Source organism: Cherax quadricarinatus, chromosome 20 (genome assembly GCF_038502225.1).
Source record: "Cherax quadricarinatus isolate ZL_2023a chromosome 20, ASM3850222v1, whole genome shotgun sequence".
NCBI lineage: Eukaryota > Metazoa > Arthropoda > Malacostraca > Decapoda > Parastacidae > Cherax > Cherax quadricarinatus.
Window position 1 is genome coordinate 13583911 of NC_091311.1, and position 22484 is coordinate 13606394.

Consider the following 22484-nt stretch of genomic DNA (forward strand, 5'->3'; position numbering starts at 1 on the left):
ATGCTGTTGCTTGTTGACTTCCTGATTCTGTGGAAGTCTTCTGCTGTTCGGCAAAAGTATTTGGGCATAATGCTGTATGATGCATACCCTTGCATTTAAAACACTTCTTCAGTGAGCATTTTCCTCCCTTGTGTTCACCTAAACACTTGATGCACCTTTCCAGCTGATGAACACGTTGTTTACGTGCCTCCATTGATGTGTATTGACTACAATACTGTGCCCAATGTGTTCCGTCACAAAGTACACATTATGGATTACGTTTATGTGTGACAATTTGTTTACTGTCTGTTGTATTCACAGCTTGATAAATGCCTATATGGGATTTCCCATTCTGTGGTTTAGTGGGAGTAGGTATACTCTTTTTATACTGAGTTCAAGGTTTGTTATCCACGGGATTTGTGGATTTTTCATCTTGTCTCGTTGCTTGCATGCATGAAACTATTGTTTGTAAACCATTGCTAATTTCTTCACAAGTGAAATAGCGTTTATTGAACATAAAATTTAATCGTTCAATAGTTTGTGGTGGCAACTTATCTTGTACAATACCACTGATAAACCAATCATATTGTCTTAGGTCATATTTAGCACCTAGAGATCTGAGACTATTGTCTAATGTGATTCTAAATGCCTGTAAGTCTGAAAAACAATGTTTGGGTGGCTTCAAACTTGATATTAAGACTGCATGTCTAACTCTAGCCTTGTCAGCATCGAAGTAATTGTCTGCTAAGACACGTAAGGCTATTTGATAATTGCCTTTAACCACCGGAAATGACTTAATCAGTTCATAGGGTTCTCCCTTCACAAGACATTTAAGATAATTGAACATAGCAATCTCATCTATGTCAGTTCGTGAATTTACTATGGATTGAAAACCACTAATGAATTCTTCATAATTATGACCTTGGAAAATAGGTAATGACAATGTAGGTAAGCTTGGCAATGGAACACTTGTTGTTACAGGTGTAACAGGTGTTTGACCATTAGTTACAGTAGGTCTCTGTGACAGTTTTGCGGCAGATAGCCTGTACTCCTGTCCACCTTAATTGTTGATTACTAAAAGTATCCAAAACATTTTTAATTTCATCCTCAGATGAGTCTGATTCAAGAAAATTCTTTTCATAATGTGTATAGTCTGAATTAATTATTTCCAGACGTTGTGTAAGTAATTCAAATTTGACCTCAAGATCATCAAAATCTATGTTTGTATCTTGAGTTAATCCTATACAGACTGAAATTAGATTTTCTAATTGTGTAATCTTAGTCTGTAAAGACTGAAACTGAGTTTTCAAACAAGCCATTTTAATGGTATATTGAAAATTCTAGCACCACACTTAGAGTGTTTAAAAAACACTGTACTGCTATAAACAGCTGAGTTTTGTTATGCTTAAGTCAGCAATAATCAATCAGGCACTTCTGACCTACTAAGCTTAACCTCAAGGTCAATGACCATGAAGGGTACACAGTACATGTGGCTTGAGTTTGCTGTGTCAGCCTGACCACGATGATTAATCGTAAATAACGATGTTATACACTTCATTCACTATACACTATAAATGTCACTGTATAACTGTAAATCACACATGAATATTACTTACACATATATAAACGTCACTGTTAATATGTATTTGAAAGCTTACACTTTATATATAAGTTTCTTTAATATAATAGGTATATCTATAAGAAACAAACTTTAACAGAATCTTGTCTCTTGATTTCTGTTTATAAACATTATAAACACTATGTGTATATACACTCAGACAAACTGAACATCAGTTGGGTTGTTGTTGTCTTAGTCAGCGATTTTCGAGATTGGAGCAGTGGATGCAGGGTGCCATCCCCCGTTTTCTTGTTGAGTGAGTCACTTAGCGTCCATTTTCTTTTGGCTGCCCATTCTCTGTGATTGAGTCTGGAGGGACTCATTTATACTGATTTAAATTGTAAAACACTAGTTTTATAGCTTTTTTCGAAGGACCTTGGCTCGTAGGTTATTTGTACACTGTAGTACAACATATTTGAACCACAATGTGGCCTTTATCCGGTTCGAAGGACCAATATGTTGAGAAATGGTTATCAGCTAAGTTTAAATATAGGGAAAACTTAACCTAGAAAGACAACTCATCACATGCACAGCCACTCCTGCAGACGAGGTCTTGAGAAGCTGTCGAAGTCATTCCTCAACGGGCTGAAATGAGTTATGATTTGTAAGATTATAAATTGCCCCTAGGGGGTGTTATGTCAGCATATTTCATTCACTGATTGTTGACAAACTTACGTGTGTGGACTCAAAGGTCCGCATATCACCGGGGTTTATGATAAGTGACTAACTCACGATTTTATACTCAACTGTGCAGTCAATAGTAGCACATCACGAGTTAGAACACTTACCTGGGTATATGTATCTGACCCGTAATTATGCCAGGATATCCGTTGAGTTGATTGAAGAATAGTGTTCTTTGAAGAATGTCGCACTACACTCTGTTGGATCGCAACACTCGTTGTTACACTGTTCATCAATAATTGTTCACACAATATCACTGAAGAAGCTGATCACACTTCTCTGTAAGTGTTTATTGTGTTTTGTGAGACACTTTGTTCACATTAACGCACAGATCGTTCTTTGTTGTTTATCCTGGCATCAGTGTCACTCTCAGTAGAGTCAAAAGTAATCTGAAGACGCCACAGCACCCCACAAAGGAAAAGCTGACATAGTACCTTTGCTTCCTTGCCACTTCCTCCATGAGGCAAAGCAGAATGTTTAAATCTTGCTGTCTTAAGCATAGACAACAATGTCCACTATCTTTACTCTGGTAATAAAACGGGAGCAAGATTTTCCTTAATTGTCCTGCTAAGGTAAGAGATGTACTGTCTCTTATTAAAATACACTCTGCAACACTGGACTGCAAGGAGCGGCGGTCGCTTGACCACAGGTCGTATACTGGTACTGCATCTGGGATCAATTACTCGCTGTAGCAGTAAACAAGATATTTGCCCCTTCTGAGAGGGCTGGGCCCCTCAGGGCTGAAAGGGGCTGAAGGGGGCTGATACCCCCCTCCTGGAGAAAATTTCTCCACACCTAGCATCAATAACGTAAGCAACCCTGGCACCAATAATGTAAGGAACCCTGACATCAATAACGTAGATCTATGTAAGAGACACTGATTGTGTTAATATTTGATTGGTTTAATCTCTTCTTCCTAAGATAAAACAAGTTTAATGCTTTGAGCGTTTATTTGCAGAATTGATTTTAAATCCATTAATTATTTAACATTTATATTACCTAGATATATATATATATATCTGCAATAATACATATACAGAATTTGTTATTTAGAATAAATCCACTCTTTTATTTTAAATAGGCATAACACTTTTCTATTTTGAAAATCACTAGAAAAATGTATAATTAAAACGATATTTACATTTTCTTCAGAGCCGCGACCACCAGTTCGGACAAATGTGGGCGACATTGGGCGTAGTATCCGGCTTACTTCCAATTATTATGAGGTGACCTTGAAGACTGAACACATTACTTTGGTTCATTATGATGTTGAAATCAAGAATCATATGAAAAAGACTGTGAAACTTCCTAAAAAGAAGCGCATGTAAGTATCATTTCTCAGTGTTTGCTGTTATTTTCAGAGCTTGTGTTCTTTTCTTATTCAGCAAAAAATATTTTGTCAAACAAGCAGAATGTGGTTAAAAAAACAAGCAGAATGTTGCTGAGAAGACTATGGGCTAAAGCCCATAGTCTTCTCAGAACTGTTTAAATGTGATGGGTGGTAACAACCCTTTCCTGAACTCCTGAGATTCATCAGTTACATACATACATATATATACATACATACATACATGTCATGTCATGTCTGAGAGCAATGTGTGGTGTGAATATAATGCAGAGAATTCGTAGTTTGGAAGTTAGGAGGAGGTGCGGGATTACCAAAACTGTTGTCCAGAGGGTTGAGGAAGGGTTGTTGAGGTGGTTCGGACATGTGGAGAGAATGGAGCGAAACAGAATAACTTCAAGAATGTATCAGTCTGTAGTGGAAGGAAGGCGGGGTAGGGGTCGGCCTAGGAAAGGTTGGAGGGAGGGGGTAAAGGAGGTTTTGTGTGCGAGGGGCTTAGACTTCCATCAGGCATGCGTGAGCGTGTTTGGTAGGAGTGAATGGAGACAAATGGTTTTTAATACTTGACGTGCTGTTGGAGTGTGAGCAAAGTAACATTTATGAAGGGGTTCAGGGAAACCGGCAGGCCGGACTTGAGTCCTGGAGATGGGAAGTACAGTGCCTGCACTCTGAAGGGGTGTTAATGTTGCAGTTTAAAAACTGTATTGTAAAGCACCCTTCTGGCAAGACAGTGATGGAGTGAATGATGGTGAAAGTTTTTCTTTTTCGGGCCACCCTGCCTTGGTGGGAATCGGCCAGTGTGATAATAAAAAAAATAATAACATACATACATACATATATATATATATATATATATATATATATATATATATATATATATATATATATATATATATAGATAGATATATATATATATCACTGGTCTTTTTACATTTACCGTTGTATTATCTCTAGGGTTATAATTATTTCCTAAAAATGAAGTAGTATTAAGTGGATAACTGACCTCCTGTGACCATACACAAGGTATACAGTCCTAGCCGACATCGGTGACACACTAACTATATAGAAAGCCCTTTGTAATGCAGAGAATTTCGCGCAGAATAGGTCAATTTCGTTCCGGATGCGACCTACACCAGTCGACTAACATCCAGGTACCTATTAACTGATGGGTGAACATTGAATAGCAGGTGGCTTAAGAAAACACGTCCTTATGTTTCCAGCCGTACCGGGGATCGACCCCCGGGCCACAGAGCTGAGTGCGCTAGCGTTCGATGTATGAGACACCTACTAATACTCATGACACAACTCTCGCTAAAACAGAGCATTCTGAAACCACAAGGACTTCGGATGAACATCGCTGTTTAGAAAATAGTAACCAATAGTGGAACAAACAGAACACAGCAGAGGATATATGACTTGTATTTCCTTCACCACAAAATCAAGTTCGTATTTATAATATGTTCAATATGTACAATAATGTACATATTGTACAGCATACAACGCTATAGCCAAAGAGGTAGAATGCAAGCACCAGACAAGGAGCAACGTAAGTACTGTCTTTTAATCTCACTATGTTAGAAGTGATCAAGGTCCCAGTACAGTAACGTTTTCTAATAAATGTGTCCTAGTGACTCACGAAATCGTAATGACACGATTGCAAACAAACCATACCACGAGCGGGGATAGAACCCGCTAGCTGGTCCAGTGGCTAACGCGACGGTCTGGAGTTTTGAGACTCTCTGATCGCGGGTTCTATCCCCGCCCGTGGTATGGTTTGTGTCCTAGTGTTTGCTCACGTGTTTTTTTTCTAAACAAACAAAAATGGGTAAATTATGTTATTTTTCTGGGAGAAAAACACTCTATCAAAACCCTAGGAAGTCCATAATTCATTGAACCATCCATACAAAATTCAGCTCAGGGGCATGATCACACTACCGTATTGTCAACACCTTAGGTTTCCTTAATACAAGCAAATCCTCTTCTAACTGTTCCTTACAGTGATTTAAAATACAGTAGCAACTCTGGAAAGTAAATTTAATGGCACCAAAATACCTTCAGCTACCAGCCAGAAGACCTGAAAGGACCCCAATGGAAATAAGTCACTCTGACTTTTTTGGGTTATCCTAGGTTCTCTTCACATATGCTGCTATGTATGATAATCTATGTAACTGTATTTGTGTATACCTGAATATACTTACTAAATAATTCAGAAGTGGTGGTGGTGGTCTACAATTTTTTTCCCGGCCAGCAAAAGAATGGTCCAGGCATTAGAGAATGTAAGGAACACTGCCGCAGGCCTACTGGCACATGCTAGGCACGTCCAGGTCACACCCACTCATAAGGAGCACTGCTGCAGGCCTACTGGCCCAAGCTAGACAGGTCCAACTCACACCCACTCATGCACTTATCTAACCTATTTTTAAAGTTACACAAGGTTTTGCTTATATAATGCTACTTGAGAGTTTGTTCCAGTCATCCTAAACTCTATTACCTAGCCAGTGCTTTTCTATATTCTTTCTTAATCTAAATTTTTCCAACTAGCACCTATTGCTGTCTTTGTTAGATATTTTTAAGCATGTTATTTACTTCTCCTTTATTTATTCCTGTTTTCTATTTATATACCTCTATCATATCCCCCTTAATTCTAGACTTTCAGTCTATTCTCGCAGGATAAATTTCTGATATATGGGTTAAGTTTGTCACCCTTTTCTCTATGTTTTTTCCTTTGCATTTATATCCATTTTGTAATATGGTGGCCAGAATGAGGCCTAACCAACGACATATAGAGTTGAAGAATAACCTGACAACTCCTGCTATTTATACCTCTTAATATATAGCTAAGAATTCTGTCCGCTTTTTTGCGAATAGATACGCACTGTTGTCTTGAAAAAAATTCTCGCCGAACTGGTAGTAATAACTTATCACAAGTTATATATACTGATGAATTTAAGCAGGAGTTTAGTGACAGAGTTGCATCTACTTTGTTGCCACCTCCCTAGTTAAGAACGATATTAACTTTGTTGAGTTAGGTACAAGAATTAACAACTGGGCATCTGCACTGCAGACTAAATAGTTTGCCATCCTAATGACGCTAAAGGTAACTTATGACACACTGAGCTTCACTCTATCATCATTACTGATTCTATCTCATCACTGAAGCCTCTTGACTCATATAAAGACTCTAACAACATGCTCATTAGAGAAGGCAGATATAGGTACGCAAGAATCCTGGTAAAAGAAATTAATGTACAATTGTTATGGATCCTATCAAACATTGGATTACTCAATGATAACGTTAATATGTTAGCCAAGAAAATTACCCTGAAGGATAATGTAGAATATAACTTTGATGTATCTGTCTCTAGTATTAGGAATAATATTAGGACTGAAGTAAATAATGATACTGAATGTTATAGGAATGCAGTTAGAAGCCTGAGTAGATCTATAACCCACTATGATAACATGAACGTAGATAAGTATGTTTATGGAGCAACTTGCAATATGAACAGATCGACTGATGTAGTGGCCAGGCTTAAGCTTGGTTACAAGTACTTCTGGCAGTTTGGGAGACACACAGATGATGATTAAACCAAATGCAAAGTATGTGGCCAGCCCTATGGTCACTATCTTGGACACTGTGTGATTAATTGTCCTCTTATTGAGGAATATAGAGAAAGACAGTATAATAACCTATGTGACATGTCAAGATAACTTATTCCTAAAAATAAGATACCGGATATTCAGCAATTTACTAAATATGTTTGTAACAAATAAGTGAACTAGAGCTCCTAGGTGTGTTATGCATCCATATGCTCTTGTGCTGCCGTCCACAGGATGGATATGACCTGCACAATAAACTAGCCACTTTGGTGGCAAAAATCTAATCTGTTGTCATGGCTTAAGATTACTGCTTACTAGAACTCCTAATTTTTTTTTCATTCAGGATGATTCATATAAACACGCAAACCCTCTTGTAAATGATATTAATGTTATTTATTATTTGCATAATATTTATATACTAAAATGTGTAATTTTTAAGCACCACCTTAAAATATTTTTCAAAAATATAGACACCTTAGCTGTTATTTTTATTGTGGACTCTCTGTCTATGGTATCTATTTCTTTACCAGCAGACCTTCACAGTTCACAGCATCTCATATCATCACCAATATATGCTTCAAAATTATTTTATGCATAAAAAATGCCAATTAATACACATCAGCCAGAACTCTGCTAGTATCCACATAACATTATTCTTACAGAAACTTGACTTAATAATGACACAAAAGACATTTTCACTTTATCTGGGAACACAGATATTCATAATATCAGGATTAATCAACTAGGAGGAAATATTGTTATCTTGTTCTAATGAATTATATGTTGTAACTCTTCATGCACAAGGGACGAATATGGTAAATTTATATTTGCTAATTTTACAACCAAAAAATTTGAAGACCCCAGTCACATTTGGAGCAATCTACACGTTACCTCGTATAAGCACTTAAACAAACATCTAACACTTGCTGGTGACTTCATAAACTGTGTCCAAGCTGAAGACCCTGAAGTAGCTGACTTCCTTAGCAACATGTACAGTTCCTTCCTAATGTCCGCTGTAACTAAGGCAACAAGAATCTCCGAGACGAGTGCATCCTCACTTGACTATATCTGCACCAATATATTTATTAGTTCCTCTCAAAGTGGAGATATTCACTGATAATACTACTGATCACTACCCCATCTTCTTCATAACCAACATATGTTATTTATTATAACAGCAAATAACACTTGCTGGCACACACAGCTTACAGACGATATGGACAGCGATACATTGGTCAGTATTGTTCTATAAAAAAATACAAAGCCTCTACAATAAGCATTGTCCTATTACAACTAATCAGATTACAGCAAAAGACTATGTAGCCCATGGCTAACAAATAGCATTATTAGGTCCATTGATGAAAAACTCAACTATGAAAAATAGTGCTGATTTGGATTAAAAGGTAAAGAACAAAATAAAAACTAAACAACTGTATTATGCAACATATTTAATGAAATAAAAAATGATATGAAAAGATCTGGTAAGTACTCTCTTAAATTCTTGGCTCTTGAAAACCGGAGACATTGTTCTGATTAAACCAATAATTTTCCTTGCACCCAGCCTACTGAAACAGCCAATTTACTAAGTGATTTCTTTTCTCCTATAGGATCAAGGTTAGTTAGCAAAACCCAAAGTTCCAATGTACAAGCGGAAAGGTTTCCAAACTCTGTCTGGCTCCAACTAATCATATCGACGTCTCTTTAATAATAAATTCACTGAAAAAAAAACAAGTCAGTAAAACAGCTAATGTTCAAAAAAGAAGCTCATGTGTTATTACTTATCATTGCAACAGTGTTCAATAAATTATTAGAAACTTACACTTGACAAACACAGCTGGTGGAGCTCAACACATGGTAGGTCAGTCTTAAGAGTCGCAGGCCAGTGCGCTGGCCCTACCAGTTCTGTGATTTGTTTACGATAGTGTTTTTATGATTTTTGTGAGTAATGCTTATGATAGCAAGGGTTACTATTACACATGGAGACCCAACCCATGTAAATAACTATAGGCCAATATCTAACTTTTATTTAAAAATCTTCAAAAAAATTAATTAATAAGAGAGTTCTAGGTTTCCCACAATATACTCAACCCTTGTTGGTTTGGGTTCAGGCCAAAAATTAGTGAAAATAATAATCATAATCTTTATTTTTACAAGTACATGATACAACTTATACAGACCTAGCTGGCATCAATGGCATAATGTACTATATAGAAAGCCCATTGTTATGCAGAGCATTTCGAGCAAATTAGAATGTTAATTTTGGTGCCTGCATGCGACCCACACCAGTAGGCTAACACCCTGATACCCATTTACTACTAGGTGACCAGGGACAGCAAGTGTCTTAAGGGAACACTCCAAATGTTTCCACTCGTACGGGAAATCGAACCACGGACCTGTCTGTGAGCTGAATGCTGTACCAACCGAGCTACAGTTATAGTTATAAAAATACCTGACTTGCTTTATGCAGCTAATGAAAATAATGAATACCACTGGGTCTCTTCATGGACCTTAAGGAAAGTTTTTAAAAGAACACAAGTGCAACTAATGTGACATTTTATTGTTGCAACGTTTCGCTCTCGAGGAGCTTTGTCAAGCCGCTCCTGGAAAGCCGAACGTTGCCACGTTGTCACATTAGTTGCACTTGTGTTCTTTTACTTTACATGTTGTCGGTAATTCTACCAACACATATACGACCATAAGAAAGTTTTCAAAACAGTAGACCACAACAGCCTGCATCTTAAACTAGAACATTCACAAGCTAATATGTCTCCATCAAGGGCATAACCTCATCAGCTCGACCTCTCTACACAGGGGTACCTCTGGGCAGTGTTCTCGCCCCTTTGCTTTTCTCCATATGCATCAGTGATCTTCCAAATACATCTCAGTTACTTTTTGCAGCTAGCACCGCTTTTGTCATCTACTCAAATCTGAATTCTCCCAGTAACAATGTTTAGGATACTACCAGTAAGCTTTTTATTATTTTTAACATAGGTCGTGTCCAACCAAGGTAGAGTGACCCGTAAAAAAAGAAATACTTTTCTCATTACTCTGTCACTGTCTTCCCAGAGGCGCGCCGATACTACAGTCCAAAATTACAAATTTCCTCACCCCTCCAGGACTCAAGTCTGACTAACCAGTTTCCATGAATCCCTTCATAAATGCTACTTGGCTCACACTCCAGTACATCAAGTCAATAAAGTTATTTAACTCACTCCTAACACGCTCACACATGCTTGATGGATGCCTAAGTCCCTTACATATAAAATAAAACATTCTTTGCCCTCTCCTTATGTCGCTATTTATTCCCTCATCTATGTCGTTTACGTAAATTGTGAACAACAACGGGCCCAACACTGACCCCTATGGAACACCGCTTGTGACGCGCACCCATTCTGATTTCTCCCCATTTATGCAAACTCTCTGCTGCCTATTTGTCAGCCATGCTCTGTATACTAGCCTGTGCAGGAGCTGCACAGGCTAGTACACAGAGCTTAGCAGAACCAAAAAGGCTCAAACACGCTGAAGAACCGAAGAGCAGAACAGGCATGGCATCAGGAACACGAACATCAGCAACCAGCGAGGAGACTAAAGTAAGAGAAGGAGATAAGTCATACACAAAGGACCTAACAGACCACCAGTGGTCACGGGAAAAAGTTGAGGAGTCAAAGTGGCAGGCCGCTTGGTACAGAGACAGCAGACAGAGAGGGGACTGAAGGAAGGGATTAGATTTTTTGGTTTTGCCACCGAAGTGGCTAGTTTATTGTACACCCCATATCCATCCTTTGAACGGTAGCGCAAAAGCATATGGATGGATACACAAAAGCCCTAGGAATTGACCCTTAAAGGGTTAGAGGTGTATATTTGGATTTATATCTCCATTTCACTTATCTGTTACAAGGAAATTTAAGAAAATTGCTTAGTATATCTGATATTTTATTTTCATCAATATCTTGACATGTCAAATAGGATATTATAGTCTCTATAATCCTCAAAAACCGGACAATTAAGCACATAGTGTTCAAGACAGTGACCATATGCCTGACCACTTAATTTGTATTTAGTTTGATCATCATCTGTGTGTCTCCCAAACTGCCAGAAGTACTTGTAACCAAGCCTAAGCCTGGCCACTACAACATCAGTCAGTCTGTTCACATTGCAAGTTGCTCCATAAACATACTTATCTACGTTCATGTTCATAGCAATTGCACATTAATTCTTTTTTTCCCGATTTTTTTAGTATCTATACCTGGTTTCTCCAATGAGCATGTTGTTTGAGTCATTATATGAGTCAAGAGCCTTGAATGATGACATAGAATCAGTAATGTTGATAAGAGTCTAGCTCAGTGTCATAAGTTAGCTTTAACGCCATTTGGCTAACAAACAATTCATTTTGAAATGTAGACGCCCAGTTGTTAATTTTTATGTCTAATCAACAAATTTATTTTTGTTCTTAACGAGGGATGTTGCAACAAGAGCAGATGGAGCCCTGCCAGAAGACTCAGTGTATATAACTAGTGATAACTTATTGCTATCTGCTAGGCGAGAAATTTCTTCTTGAACAGTTGCAAGTAATTTAAAGAAGGGATTACTGGCAACGAGCTTCTTGGGAAGGGCTTGAAGGTATGTGATAATAAATGAACACATGCTTCAATGAAGGGGTGAAATGTTGTCTACAGTGACAGAATTCATGCAGGTTATAAAACTTAATATGATTACATGTTTTCATATGTGTGTATTTACTTCTAGACATTTAGTAAGATTCACAGTGACAGTGTCTGCTTCATTTCTTAATATTCTAATACCGAGTAAAGTGTTTATCTCAATAATCCTATCACTGATACAAGAAATACCAAGCTCCTTCCTCATATTAAGAATCTTTGTAGATTTGGGACAGCCAAGAATAATTCTGAGAGCTTCATTCTGCATTAACTACAAGGGCCAGAGAGAACTTTCTCTGGCTAATATCAACATGGGAGCAGCATAATCAGTTAAGGACCTAACATAAGTTATGTACATCGTTCTCCCGATTCTCACATTAACACCATAGTTGGGGTTGTAGCCAGCAACAGCTTTGAGAGCATTTAACCTATCTTCTGCAGAAGCATTATCGGAACGTCAAGAGATTCAGGAAATGCTAAGAAAAGTAATACTTTAATCAGATCATGAGTTTTGAAAGGAAATGCAATTGGAGTATGAAAGGGAGAGGTCAGTCTTACTTATTTTCTTGGACTTCTGGAGACCGGAGGGGAAGGAAAAAGGGATTGAAAATATTATGAAAGAGATAGGAGAGGAAGACATGACCCAGCTGATAGTTTTCAGAGGAGAGGGAGGAGGTCAGGGGGAAGAAATCGTCCAGTCTAAATGATTTTCATGTCAGAAACGGTGCAAAACAGGATCCAGCAGATCATCAAATCACCAGCAGATTACCTTGACCATTACAGAACATGAGAAAAAAGACAAACTGAGAGGATACAAGAGAAAGGAAAGAGAGTGAAGGATGGAGATAGGCATAGGAACCCAGACTCAGGAGGAAGAGCACACATAACCTCCCTCAGAACCACTGACAGAAGACCCTCAACCCTGACAACTCCACCGCAACCAAGCAAATTAACCCAAAAAACCCACACTCCGTACCCACAACCCCCACCCCGCAACACAAACTCCACCTTCACAGCAGCCTCCTGCCAGGTCTCCCACTCCCCCAACTCCCACATACTCCCTAGACCACAATATGAGAAGAGAAGCTGAAGCTTTAGTACACCAACACAAAATAGCAAATAAATGTGAAGAGTGGTACAAAAAACATGGAGGCATCCCCTAGCATCATAGCACTCACAGAAATGTAACTCACCTGGAGTTTACCTGGAGAGAGTTCCGGGGATCAACGCCCCCGCGGCCAGGTCTGTAACCAGGCCTCCTGGTGGATCAGAGCCTGATCAACCAGGCTGTTACTGCTGGCTGCACGCAAACCAATGTACGAGCCACAGCCCGGCTGGTCAGGAACCGACTTTAGGTGCTTGTCCAGTGCCAGCTTGAAGACTGCCAGGGGTCAGCTGGTAATCCCCCTTATGTGTGCTGGGAGGCAGTTGAACAGTCTCGGGCCCCTGACACTTATTGTATGGTCTCTTAACGTGCTAGTGACACCCCTGCTTTTCATTGGGGGGATGTTGCATCGTCTGCCAAGTCTTTTGCTTTCGTAGTGAGTGATTTTCGTGTGCAAGTTCGGTACTACTCTAGGATTTTCCAGGTGTATATAATCATGTATCTCTCCCGCCTGCGTTCCAGGGAATACAGGTTCAGGAACCTCAGGCACTCCCAGTAATTTAGGTGTTTTATCTCCGTTATGCGTGCCGTGAAGGTTCTCTGTACATTTTCTAGGTCAGCAATTTCACCTGCCTTGAAAGGCGCTGTTAGTGTGCAGCAATATTCCAGCCTAGATAGAACAAGCGACCTGAAGAGTGCCATCATGGGCTTGGCATCCCTAGTTTTGAAGGTTCTCATTATCCATCCTGTCATTTTTCTAGCAGATGCGATTGATACAATGTTATGGTCCTTGAAGGTGAGATCCTCCGACATGATCACTCCCAGGTCTTTGACGTTGGTGTTTCGCTCTATTTTGTGGCCAGAATTTGTTTTGTACTCTGATGAAGATTTAATTTCCTCGTGTTTACCATATCTGAATAATTGAAATTTCTCATCGTTGAACTTCATATTGTTTTCTGCAGCCCACTGAAAGATTTGGTTGATGTCCGCCTGGAGCCTTGCCGTGTCTGCAATGGAAGACACTGTCATGCAGATTCGGGTGTCATCTGCAAAGGAAGACACGGTGCTGTGGCTGACATCCTTGTCAAGGGGATGATAACAGATGTGATCTTTCCATCTGGCCCAGTTACTGTCTGGCCACTTCCGGGATTTTGCTATTTTTTCAAACAATGTGAAATAGTTATCCGGATCATGATCAAAAAATTTTGGGACAAACTTTATAGCGTGTTCCAAATTAAATATGCCTACCTTGTTGCTTGTTACGTTTTGTGAAGCAGTAAACTGTTTTTCTTTCTCTCATTAGCCCTAAAAGTTCCCAACTCTTTCTCTTACTGGATTTTAGTACATTCAGTCCTCCTCATTCCGTTTTCTCCCCTAATTAGAACCAATTTTAGTCTTACTATCTCTACTTCATAACTCTCAGTATTAACAGTGGGGTTTGATTCAGGATCTTTTCCCAGACCCCTGTCACCACTAGAATCCCTACTGCTTACAAAAATCCTACTGCTTACAGACACCTTAGAAATTAATAGCACAAAACTCTTGCCTATCACAATAGAAATTACTAATGAAAAATAATAAATCACACAGCAAAGCACATAGGTACATTAAATTATTATATTCACAGAGAATGATTACTACTAAATAACTCCCTAAATCACTAAATGTGCACACAAAAATCAGACAGAAAAATGTATTACACCTGAAAAAAGTTACTACTAATAATCCTTTAAAGACTCTCCAAGTTTCAAATGTGAATTATACAAATACAAATACTTTTTTTATTTCCTTGGAAATTTATATTGTGGCTATGTAATTACAAAAATGAGTTGCAGTGCAAGAGATCCACTATCATGCCTTGGCATTATGGACAGACTAACTTTAATGGCTTACTTACTAAATACTAGATAAATAGACCATAGTTTCTTAAAGTTGTACATCTGTTGTTGTATATAGCAAGCAGTAAGTTTACTAAAATTACAATATGGGGATATTACAGTGGGACAAGCTGAAGGTATTTTATAGGTTGTATATATCACAGTAATTATTTAAATTATATTATGGGAATATTACAATGTGCGCTGTTGAAAGTAGTTTACAGTATGAGAATGTTGCAAATGAGGCAGGTATTAATATTACAATGTAGTATTAAGTAAGGTAATGAAATTTGGGCATCTATTTTTGAAGTTTTGAGATTTAGGCAATTTGGAGACTTTTAGGTAAAGTTAAGTATTGAGTATTTATTTTATGGTGAGTAGGTGGTTTTTGAGAAGAGTCTTAAATTGATGTAAAGCTGGGTTACTTTGTATTCACTGGTAATGAATTCCAAATTTGTGGGCCCCTTTATGTGCATAGAGCTTTTACACAGTGTGAGATGGACACGGGGTACATCAAAGAGTGATGTGTCTTGTGTTATGGTCGTGTGTCCTGTTAAGGTTGGTGAGGAGAAGTTCGAGTGGAGGGTTTATGTTTGAGTGCAGTGTTCTATGCATGTAGTATGCACAAGAATAAGTATGGATGTTCTTTATGGTGAGTAGTTTTAGACTTCTGAATATTGGTGGAGTATGCTGTCTGAAGTGGGAATTTGTTATCATTCTGATTAACAGGCCCCCATGTTAGGACTTCGATATCGTAACTTAAATAAAATGGTCCTGGCTCCTAAATGGCTGCTCAATCTGCTGTCTAGGGGCATTTAAATTACACGGGCCAGCATGTACTCATACAAATTATAAAGCATGAGTGCAAATAATTAATATAGTATATGGGAGGACAAACAAACTCACCTAATACAAAAATACACATATATATTAATAATAGTAACTTATGTACAACTTATAATCTACTCCACTACATCACCAGTTAACATTAGCGCACTAGCACACTGCTACTAGTGAGTTAAGCAAAATATATGAACATGGAGGCTCCATGACATACACCCACCCTTTCACTACTGCCTGGTAGACTACTTACCAGAAGGCAGAAACACCATACAGTACTCTCGCATAAACAGGCCTCTGCATACTAGAGCCTTACTGATAAATAAGAGCACTTAAACACGAACAAAAGAGTATACACTCTAAAACTTACCAAAATTACCTACTCACACTACCACCCAAATATGATGGCTTCACCCTGTCACCACCCGTCTCGTACCAACTCCCCAACACCTATCTGCTCCTGTCCTGGCCACTGCCTGACTGACAGGAATAAAACACGTCCGGATTCAGAATAATACCAGAGCTATAAAGTATTATTGTTTTATATAAATTTTACTGCAGCACATTGCGTAACACTCTCTTGCATATCATAACCCCTTCCTCACTGTCCATATAAAGACTAAGCTGCGTTAAGTAACCAATTTAAACAATAATCATCGAGAACTGCAAGAGACCTCTTTCCCGTGCCTTAAATATTTTATGGAGAGGGAGCATAGACACAAGGGCCATCAAACAGTTGCCAAAAACAACGGATTTAGCCCCACCCCACAAAAATGGCAGTAAAGCAGAGAATTGCAGTCCCACATCATACAAATCTTTGAAAGAGTTATAAGAAGGAAGATCGTCAACACTTCGATACCTATCAAGTGCAATCATTATGTAATAGCACACAAAATGTGTGAAAAGTGATAAAGGAATAACACTCTTAATCTCATATACTCCACTGTCCTTGTATATCTTCTGCTATGTAAAAACCTCTCATATGCTAACTTTTTCTCCCTTACCTTTCTCTCTCTACCTCTTCACTTTACAAATCGCTTCTCTTCCTTCCCACACCCACGCTGCTATATCCACAAACTTCTGCTACCAACTCTAACAGTACATTCTTAAATCTACTTTATATTTCTTTGTTCCCCTTATTATCGATACTCTCACTAAACCATCTTTCTTTGTACACTTGCTTATAACTACCTCTTCCTCTACGGTACATATTTATCCTATTTTTCTTAAAATACACAATATCTATTACTAAAATTCTTCGTATACCAATTTCGGTTAGCCTGTTATTATCATTTACCTTTGGCACCCCAAAATTAATACTGTATCCTCTACAACAGTTTCTCCCATTTTTGTACTGACGTCCCCCACAACAATTACGTTCTCACTTGGTTCAAGAATCTCTAAACACTTACTTAACATCTCTCAAAATCTCTCGCTCTCCTTTCTCTCCCGGGTGCAAAAACACCTAATATACCCCACTTTGTACATCCCACATTTATTTTAATCCACATAATCTTTGAATATATACATTTATATTCCCCTCTTTTCATTATATAAATAATTATAATCATTCAATATTACTCTAATTTTCTCAGATACACCTGACCCAATCCCACTTATTTGACCTCACTTACAACTTTGTTAAACTTAGAGCTACGACATCCAGCTTCCCTTCATTCATAACATTCACAATTCACTTTTTCTGATCTTTTGTACTACATTCACGTGCATTGAAACATCCCAATTTAAATGTTATTTTCAAATTTAGTAATTTGCTCAGGAGAAAGTGTTACTAGCCTCTTGTTCCTGGCATTTTAGTCATCTTTTATGACTTTCGGAGGAAGAATTTATTCTACTTTTCCATGTAGATGAATGAATATAGTATAAGAACAAGAACTGTTAAGAAAACAGAGGAAAACTCAGATGGGTGTGTATACACATATGTGTACTTGCATATGTAGTATGAACTAAGTGTAAATATAAGTAGCAAGGTGTACAATACCTGTTATCTTTCATATTTATGAGACAGAAAGAAAAGACGCCAGCAGTCCTACCACCATGTAAAACATCCTACCACTAAAAGTTGCTTTGCTTGTTTTTTTTTTTTTTTTTTTTTTTTTTTTTTTTTTTTTTTTTTTTTTTTTTTTTTAAGTGTTTAAGGCTGTACTATTCAGTTAAACATTGGTAGAGCGGTACTTTACAGTCCAGGATTTTTTGGGAGGGATTTGGTCCCACAGAAGAAATTTGCATTAAGACTTTAAATGATCAATTACAGGAAATTTCAAAAGCACAATTATTTTTGTGAATCTGTGAATTTCATGATTTTTGAGAATTCGTTTTATTTGCCATCTTTCTACACAATTTATACAAAACCCAGTTGAAAATTCGCAGCATAATTTTGATAATCATGCCATAACCTTCATTCAACACAGTTAAATTTAGGAGATAATTTGTCATACTGCAGAATCTTTTTGCACAGCCTTGTGGTCAACCATTATTTTTCTGAGGTAAACCTACTTTCACTCTTAGTACACTGAGACCTCTCACACTGCCAGGTCCTCGTGCATGTGTCCCATCCTTAATATATTTCCTTATCTTTTCATCTGCTTATCTCGTCTGGATAGTAAGTATGGCACCCATAATGAATATGAGTGATGCAGTTGGTGCTCAGAAGAATAATCAGATTTTAAACTGAAAGGGCTGTTGTAGGATAGTCATTACTGACATATTAGCCACACATGTTTTCTCCGGAAGGAATGCCCAGCCTCTTATCTCTGGAAAGAGTACAGTAGATGGTTTATTTTAATCAAATATTAGCTTCCCTAGTATCTTAAATGTTTAATATATTTTTTTAAATCGATTTTATGTATTTATCAATGCTCTGAAGTGGGAGTTGGTCTTACTCTCAGCTGTATAAAGTACTGCAGAGTAAAACAGACTTGAGATGAATTCCAGGATACATTTCCTCAGTAAGATCAAGATTTAGATACAAACGCAACACCTGGGTATCTTTATTTGTAGATGTTTCGCCATCCAGTGGTTTCACAAGGACATCTACCTGCAAGGTATTCCAGGGATCAACGTCCCCGTGGCCCGGTCCATGACCAGGCCTCCCGGTGGATCAGGGCCTGATCAACTAGGCTGTTACTGCTGGCCGCACATAGTCCAACGTAAGAACACAGCCCGGCTGATCCGGAACTTACATTTAGGTATCTGTTTAGCTCCCTCTTGAAGACAACCAGGGGTCTATTGGTTATTTCCCTTATGGCTGGTGGGAGGCTGTCGAACAGTCTTGGGCCCCGGAAACTTATTGCGTTTTCTCTTAGTGCACTAATGGCGCCCTTACTTTTTATTGGGAGTATGCTGCATCGCCTGCCGAGTCTATTGCTTTCATAGGGAGTGATTTCTGTGTGCAGATTAGTGGCCAGTCTTTCTATGATTTTTCCAGGTGTAGATTATAATGTATCTCTCTCACCTGCACTCCAGTGAGTACAAGTCAAGTGCTTCCAAGTATTTCCAATAGTTAAGGTGCTTGATGGATCTTACATGTGCAGTAAAGGTTCTCTGTACATCCTCGAGATCTGCAATTTCACCTGCTTTGAACGGAGATGTTAATGTATAGCAGTATTACAGCCTAGAGAGAACAAGTGACTTAAAAAGGATCATCATTGGCTTGGCATCCCCTGTCTTGAATGTTCTCATTATCCATCCTATCAGTTTCCTCGCAGATGTGATAGCGACACTGTTGTGATCCTTGAAGGTGAGATCCTCAGATATTACCACTCCTAGGTCCTTCACATTACTTTTTTGCTCAATTGTGCGATTAGAGTTTGTAGTATACTCAGTTCTAGCTCTTATTTCCTCCAGTTTTCTACTGCCCCTTAAAAAACTTGGTTTATATCTTCTTGGAGATTTGCCATGTCCTCAGTGGATGACACACTCATGCAGATCCTAGTGTCGTCTGCAAAGGATGATACTGTGCATGGCTTACATCTCTGTCTATATCTGATATGAGGATGAGGAACAGGATAGGGACGAGTACTGTGCCTTATGGAACAGAGATCTTCACTATGGCAGCTTCCGATTTAATTCTGTTAACCGATATTCTTTGTGTTCGATTGGTTAGAAAGTTGAAGATCCATCTACCCACTTTGACAGTCATCCCATTAGCATGCATTTTGTGTGCTATTACATAATGATCGAACTTGTCAAAGGCTTTTACAAAAATCTGTGTATATTACATCTGCATTCTGTTTGTTTTCCAGTGCATCCAAGACCATACCATAGTGGTCCAGTAGTTGCGAGAAGCAGGAGCGACCTGCTCTGAACCCATGTTGCCCTGGATTGTGCAATTGTTGGGAGCCCAAGTGGTTTGCAATCCTGCTTCTTAGAATTCTTTAAAAGATTTTTATGATGTGGGACATTAAAGCTATTTGTCTATAGTTCTTAGCTATTGCTTTGCTGAATTGGAATTGGTAAAGAGAACATCGTCACAACCTACTTGTTTACTCCTGGCCCATCCCTCGGGTATGACCTACTTCACTGGGCAATCCCACCTACCACTGACATTGCCTTCGTCTTCTGCATTTCCCGCCTTACACGCCAGTATATAAGCGACAACAGTCTTACTGCCTGTACTTCAGATTCTTCAAGAGTACGGTGCTCTTCACCAACTTCAAGGCTGAGGGACTGATAACCTCATCTGCTGTATATAGTTTTATATTCTTCACATTATGTCTTTGTATTGTACCGATAAATCCACTGGAGGGCGAAACGTCTATTAATAAAGATACCCAGATGTTGCACTTGTGTGTAATTCTTCACAATCATCATTTAATGCGAAGTCTGCATCGACATCAGTTCAAACACCTCGGCCGTCCCCCTCGGCCGTCCCCCTCGGCCAGTAAGCTACAACCATCCACTGAGGCTCAGTAAAATGATTGGTCATAGTTTATTACCACTGTTTAATCAGAAACATTAATTTTTGTGTAATGGTTAGTTCAAATTGTGGGAAACTAGAATACTAAAAGGATAGAGAACATGATTAATGGAGAGAGAGAGAGAGAGAGAGTTCATTGGTTTCTGGTTCAGTTTTAAATTAAGAATTGGTTGAATTTAGTGAGACATCATATATAAGCAAATATACGAGTATCTAATACGATGAATATCATGGTTTTATTGGCCAATTCATGTTACCATTGATTACAGTAGATTACTTAGTGAAATTTTCAAAATTTTAGTCTTTTTGAGTAATAGAAATTTCCTAGAATTAGTGTTCAAAATATTTGGTTAGCATTGTCAGTTTCGGTGTGCGAGTTAATAAGGGAATAGTTAATTTATGTATCATTTTCTGTTGAGAGTATATTTTAAATATGTTCACCTTAATGCATCCATCTAAAATTATAGAACTCTTAATATTACGAAAAATCTCAAAAATTCTTTGGCATTTTTTTTTTGAGGGGGGGTGGCGTGGGGGGTGTCTGATGAACATACGTTCTTTAGTTTATTTCACACAATTAATTTGCTTGTCATTTTCAGGAATGTAACTACTGTGTTAAGAGGATCAACTGTATATATATAATGACTGGTTATTCACTAGGAAATATTTCTACACTGCTGTTGGTTTAAGGATTAAACAACTATGGCGATAAATTATACCTGTCTAATATACTGAAAAATGTATATCTTTTTCATGTGGTGTTGTTTTATCTTGAACATCTGATGACAAACCAACATTCTTTTCTAGCTGCCATTTTTATGACCTAATTTCGTTTTATCAATTTTACTGGTCTGAAATTTCTTTTGTATAGTACATGCAAGTATATATATATATATATATATATATTTTTTATGGCAGGGATATATTTCTGCAGATGACAAAGACCTATAGTAAGGTCTTCAAGAATCATCCCTTGGGATTTGACTCTGAAAAAAATGCTTACGGTGTGGAAATAATCCCTGAGTTGAGACAAAAATCTGCAGAATTTAAGGTAAGCATTTTATGTATTTATTTATTTTTTCATTGAAAACATATGACATCGAACGTCCACATTTTCCATTGATTTTAAGTTACAATATTACCAAAAAAAAGTGTAATGTATAAATGAGAAGATATTTAAAAGCCTATTATGGATATTCAAGGCTGTTATAGTTTATACACATTTCTCCAGTTTAAGTTGAGCTTGAAATTTGAAGGGATTATTTATTGAATGGCTGGATTAAAAAAAAGAGAAGCCTATTTAGAAAAGTCAGCATGTAAGTATAGAGATAAACGTGTGAGATGCCCTACTCTGGCAACCACTGCTGACAGAGGTAACACAAGACTCCTCGAGTCCCGTTCACATAAGTAACCCCTATGGTACACTTTTCTTTAAGAATCACCTATGATACAGGAAATTCCTGGCTCTGTGCACAAACTAGAATAGACTTGCTTGGTTTGTGGAGCCTATAATAGCTAGAACCCTGATTCTACCCAGGCTATCTAGATATCTATATCTCTCTCACTTCAATACGCCATGGACACAGAAGGAAGGGTTCTTGCAAGTAGTTAAATATTATTAGCAACTCCTACAACACTTTAGGGGTCTGTGAAATCTTTGGAAGTTTCCCTAACTAATATTTATGTGTGAGGAGCTACTAGCTTGCGGTCTGATATTCACAGGTTGGTTATTCAGAAATCTAACCTACATTAGTGCTGGGCGTGTGCTACACCTAACCGCAAGCTATTCTCGTCTTTCATACAGTAATCAGTGGCCATCTAACATGGGAAAAATTACATGAA

The 22484-nt window shown here is 38.1% G+C and overlaps 1 protein-coding gene across 1 annotated transcript in view; it reads left to right on the plus strand.

Annotated features, from left to right (window-relative positions):
* Positions 1-3408: 3408 nt before the first annotated feature.
* LOC128703669 (protein argonaute-4) overlaps positions 3409-22484 on the plus strand; it is a 79442-nt gene continuing 60366 nt past the window's right edge. Inside the window, exons 1-2 of the mRNA XM_070086883.1 lie at positions 3409-3602; positions 21561-21693. Of these exons, the coding sequence (XP_069942984.1) occupies positions 3565-3602; positions 21561-21693 (171 nt within the window). The 5' untranslated portion in view covers positions 3409-3564. The remainder of the gene's footprint in view (positions 3603-21560; positions 21694-22484) is intronic.